General features: G+C 40.8%; 1 protein-coding gene across 1 annotated transcript; it reads right to left on the bottom strand.

Annotated features, from left to right (window-relative positions):
- Nucleotides 1-3,176: 3,176 nt before the first annotated feature.
- Nucleotides 3,177-4,937, bottom strand: LOC120632078 (silk gland factor 1). Its single transcript, XM_039901855.1, has one exon. The coding sequence runs from the start codon at nt 4,914-4,916 to the stop codon at nt 3,882-3,884; it is 1,035 nt and encodes a 344-aa protein (XP_039757789.1). The 5' UTR covers nt 4,917-4,937; the 3' UTR covers nt 3,177-3,881.
- Nucleotides 4,938-5,245: the final 308 nt, after the last annotated feature.

Below are 5,245 nucleotides of genomic sequence, written 5' to 3'. Positions count from 1 at the left end.
GCTGTAAAGCCCACCTAACCTCATTTGAGCAGAATGGTGAGTCTTTGCTCTAAAACCTTCTCTTTGACACTTCTTCATAAACCTGTAAGGTTGAAGAATGAAAAGGAGGTGAGAATCGTGATCCCTCCATGGTGATAATTGTAATATAATAGAGAATAATGATTCTGTTTATTGTTCTACGTCAAACTCTATCATAACACAATAGGTGGCTACTAGTTTTACTACTAGTTTATAGAAAAGATACTTTCAGTTAAAAATAGCTTACGGGATACGTGATCTGCACCCAAATAAACGTTATCATTTAATTTTGTTTATATTACAATATTATCTATTTACCTACTACTTCCAATTTGGTTCAAGTGGTATATCCGCGAAAATTTAATATTTTCCCAGTAAAGTAATCCTTATAGGTAGGTGCGTTAATTCCGTATAACTACGCTATAACTTTGTTCTGAATTTTATTTAAAATTTGTAGTTGACTAACACAACACGCCACCTAAAATCATCTCCAAAAAACTTTAATATTTCGGTATTGTAATGTATCTTTTTGATACCTTTCAATGCAAAATTATTAAAATACAAGCGAGAAGTAAAACAATATTAAACTCTTTTCAAAGTATTTCATGTTTGACAAATAGTTATAATAAGGTAGTGGATATAATAATAACACAATCCATTTCATTTTATTTAAACACTCTTTTACTTAAAAACTTTTTAGTGTAAAGATTGTTTAGAAAATATGAAATAATAATAAAAGCATATATTCGTAAAGAATATCTCTTTTAATGTTATTTCTTTTTATTTATTTCAACGCAGTGGTTTTTTATCTCGTTTTAAAACATAATTTACACTAAAAGTACTGAAAAGATTGTTTAGATAATATGACAAGTTAACAAAAATAAACATTACATCAAACTTATCCGGACCGACTTTCTGATTGCCTCGCTCTCTTTAGAATGTCTATTATAATATAAACCTACGAGATAAATGGAAGCTACACTATGACCCGAGTAGGACAGATATTAATTGGTAAGGGAGGTAAATATTCAGCACAAAAAGTTCATAAAGCTCATATTCGATTTAAACTTGCCTTCATTTTAATTAAAACTAATAAATACTTCAAAATTCTAAATCTTGTTTTAGACTATAGAAAATTATATCTCCTACTGAATTGATTGGATATTGGTCTTCGTTTTAAAATTTAAACTTTTCTGAGTTAGGTAGGTATACACTCATGGTAACGAATAGGAATTCGAAGACCCGGTTTTTGCTAGTGTGTACCCGACTATAACTATTTGTTATACTTCGTAATTAATATAGGTATACAAAAAGCGAAAGAGCCCGCCGAAGTAAATCATAATATCAATAAAGAGCCAAGTCGGCATGACGCAATGTAAATCGTAAATCCATTTTACACCAGCACGACAGAAATATGCAGGAGGTCACATGTCTGCAAGGTTGGTCAATTATTACGATCAATTCAAGGCGATCCACATTACCTTATACTGGCGTATCGAAGAAGCTATTAAGTCTATATATATAGTATACCTAACCAGCGGTGTCTAGCGACGTAGCTAGTTCGCGTGAATTATTTAGATTCCTGGTAGATTCAAACTTTTCGCGGTATCCAGTACGCAATTATTGCAGTGGCCCGTTTTTAAGTCATTGCGTAGAACCGTAGAAATTTTATATCTTGCCTACTTACGTGCCAAACTTATAGTCGCCATTAATTATAGTTACGAAATGCAGACAAGTTCAGAAACCGAAAAATACTTATTAATTTAGGTATATAAGCTTTCGCCTAAACTTCAAAGCACGAAAAAGGGAGCTCCAGTGTGCAATTTTTAGCATTCTAAATTATGCCGGATTATAGATGAGTCAATTTAAAATATTATATACCTAAAAGTACCTACCATGAATCCACATATTAGTTTACGTAGCAAAGTAATATAAAACACTTTGCCACTGGATTGGATAAGAAACTCCATGACCAAAAGTCAACCAACCAGTTTTATTTAGTTGGTACAGAAGTATAGCTTTGAATTTCATAAAAATAGGTACCTTCTCACCTCGGAAAAGCAGGGGAATTCCGGTTAGATACGAACCTACATTTTCAGCAATGTGAGGTAATGGTATCCCTAATCTACGTAGAATAAACAAACAATCTAGGACAAGACGTATTTCTTTTCGTTTGCCTTTATCTAAATACTTTTAATTGCTACTAATGTTTGAAAAAGGATAACGTATTTTCATATACTAGCCATGCAAGAATCAAACAGTGATTTGACTTAAGACGATTGATATGGTAGGTACTATGGGTAAGTCAATCAAATCATCAAATAGAAATAGAAGTTCTTTGGTGGTTAGATGTAAAAATAATAGTCTTAAATTTAATTTAACCCACGATTTTTTATTTAATTTTAATATAAACAATATCTTTATATTTTCCTTATCAACCTTAAACTTAATAATATCATGTCATTTCATTTGCGATGTCTATCAAATTTATGCATCGAAAATTTAATGCATTAGAATAAAATGATTAATCACTATGGTGTTTTTGTAAATAAAATAACAAATAAATGATTAAATTAATAAATAATTATATTTTTCTCATATTAACACCCAATTAGAAAGATGGACGCACATACGTTTGCCAAATATAATATCATAACATTAAAGATGCTAAATTGACACTTGTATATAAATATATATTTGAATGGAATGTGCAGAAGCAAAGATAGGTACCCTCTTTACACCAAACACCATTATTTAGAAGATATATCTTAATGTAGGTATATTTACAAACTTAACCGAACTCCTAAATAAGATGGTCGTAGGATAATTTCGTTTTTATCTCCTATCTATTTATTATAATTACCTATTACCTATTTTTATTTATACACATTTGTTACACAGACATTGCACTGTTCATTTCGATATGAAAACACCTCTAGCGCATTCTTATACCAAATCTTTGTATATAATATTATTCATATACCTATTTATAATAGAAAATACTCTACTTTTAAGAACGGCATCTCAAAAGTGAAAAAGTAAAAATAAACTTTTCCTATATTTAAATATTACCTAATGTATGATTCTCTTTATATTACAAAAAATATCACACGAAAATAATATTAGTTTTATCTATATATTTTACAGTTTCAAGATGAAGTTGGCAAATAATTGTCATAAATCTAATTAAGTTAATAATATTTTGTTTATGTTAAAGTAAAAGATTTCAACGCGCGCACATTCAATTTATCGAAATCGATAGAGAAAATGATAAGCGTGATATCGATCGTCTTATCACCGCGATTGCCACAAACATTATGTCACATAACGCGATCATTGTTTTGGGCGGCAAAAGCTTTATTTATACAACATATTAAATTAACATTTATCTAGAAATACCGCTAAGAAGATAAAGCTGCTTAGTAAATACGGAACTTACGGCATTTTATCGCAATATTTCCTGTTTAACGTAGTAAAATAATAACATGCCAAATAACTTTTTAAATAACCGGGTATTCCATAAACAATCCCAATAAGATTTGGTATACGAATGGTTATCAGTTCAGAGGACTCACATGAACACTTTCGCGAGAGTCCCACAGTTCGAGTTAGGCCTAATTTAGCCGCCGCCCGCGGGCCGTGCATCGAACAACTACCTACTAATGCGCACAACGGATCAAAATTATTGGAAATATGTACACAATATACAAACCGGCCCCGGGCGGCATATCACAAGAACACAACACGCTCACACTGAGTCCGGGTTGCCGTGAGGTTTGGGCGTGGGTGAGGTAAGCTCGCACTTACCCGCGGCGCGGCCAAGGAATGCTCGGGCAGCGCGGCGCCTACGCCAGCGGGTACTGTCACAAGGGCGGCTGCGAGTGGTGCGCGTGGTGGTGGTACAGCGACGACTGGTAGTAGTTGTCGGCGGGCGCGTGGCCGTAGCCGTAGTTAACGTCGTACATCTTCAGGTCGCTCTTGGTGTCGGCGCCGGGCAGCAGGCGCGTGATGCTGAAGGGGTGCGTGGCGGGCGCGTAGCCCGTGGGCTCCTGCTTCAGGTGCGCGTAATGCTCAAGCGCGAGCGGCGTGTGCTCCGGCAGGCACAACTCGGGTGCCGCGTGTAGCTGGGCCAGCAGCTCGTCTCGCATCTCCTTCTCCTCGCCCGGGCCAGCGCCGGACTTCTCGTGACCGTGCTCGCGCTTGTCATGTCCCCCGTGGTGCGTGTGGGCCGCTTTCTGCGCTTGCCGGATAGTCTCCTTCTTCTCATCCTTGAACCGCTTCTGCCGCCGCAAGAAGCAGCCGTTCTCGAACATGTTCCCGCTGTCCGGATGCAGCGTCCAGAACGATCCCTTGCCCGGCTTGTCGGGGGTGCGCGGCACTTTGACGAAGCAATCGTTGAAGGAGAGCGAATGCCGGATCGAGTTTTGCCAGCGCTGCTGGTTCTGGCGGTAGAACGGGAACAGGTCCATGATGAACTGGTAGATCTCGGAAAGCGTGAGCATCCTCGAGGGGTTGTTCTGGATCGCCATGGTGATGAGCGAGATGTAGGAGTAGGGTGGCTTGGCGTGCGTGTAGGAGCGGCGGTAGGTTTTGTCGTTGCGCGCGCGTTGCAGCGCCGATGTTGGTGACGCGGCCTCCTGCTCGCGTGGCAGGCTACCGTAGGGCACGGCGCCGCCACCGCCCATGCACGACGCCATGGTGCTGGGCGGCGAGTAGCCCACGCCAGGCGAGCCCATGCACGAGCCGCCGGCCACCATGTTGTTCGCGTACAGGTTCGGGTAGGGCTGCGCGGGCATGCAGCCCATACCGTTGACGTAGGGCGGCGCGAGGCCCGGCGACAAGGAGGACAGCGTCGCGGACGTCGGCACGTCGCCGTACGACAGCTTCTGCGAGATCATGGCTAGCGCATCACCCGCGCGTGCACGCCGGCCAGGGGCAAACACTCGCACTGATTGAAAGAGTAAATAGAGGCCGGGGGCCCGCGCGCCCCTCCACACCGTGGGCCGCGGGGCGTGGCCGCGCCCGGCCCCCTGCGCGCGCACCGCCCCGCGCCCGCGTGCGAGCCTCGCGCCCGCCCGCTAATAATACCGCAGCTTGGAGAGATAAAAACATGGAATAATCATAAGTGCGTTAGCGGCGATGTGTAGTTGTGTGCAGCTTGGGCATCGCTGGCGGCCCGCGGCCCGCTTCGAGGCGTTCTGAATGTCGCGGTCTCACACACGATTGG

The sequence above is a fragment of the Pararge aegeria genome, chromosome 19 (assembly GCF_905163445.1).
Source record: "Pararge aegeria chromosome 19, ilParAegt1.1, whole genome shotgun sequence".
Lineage (NCBI taxonomy): Eukaryota > Metazoa > Arthropoda > Insecta > Lepidoptera > Nymphalidae > Pararge > Pararge aegeria.
Note: the sequence above shows the minus strand (reverse complement) of the source record. Positions and strands in the feature narration are given on the sequence as shown.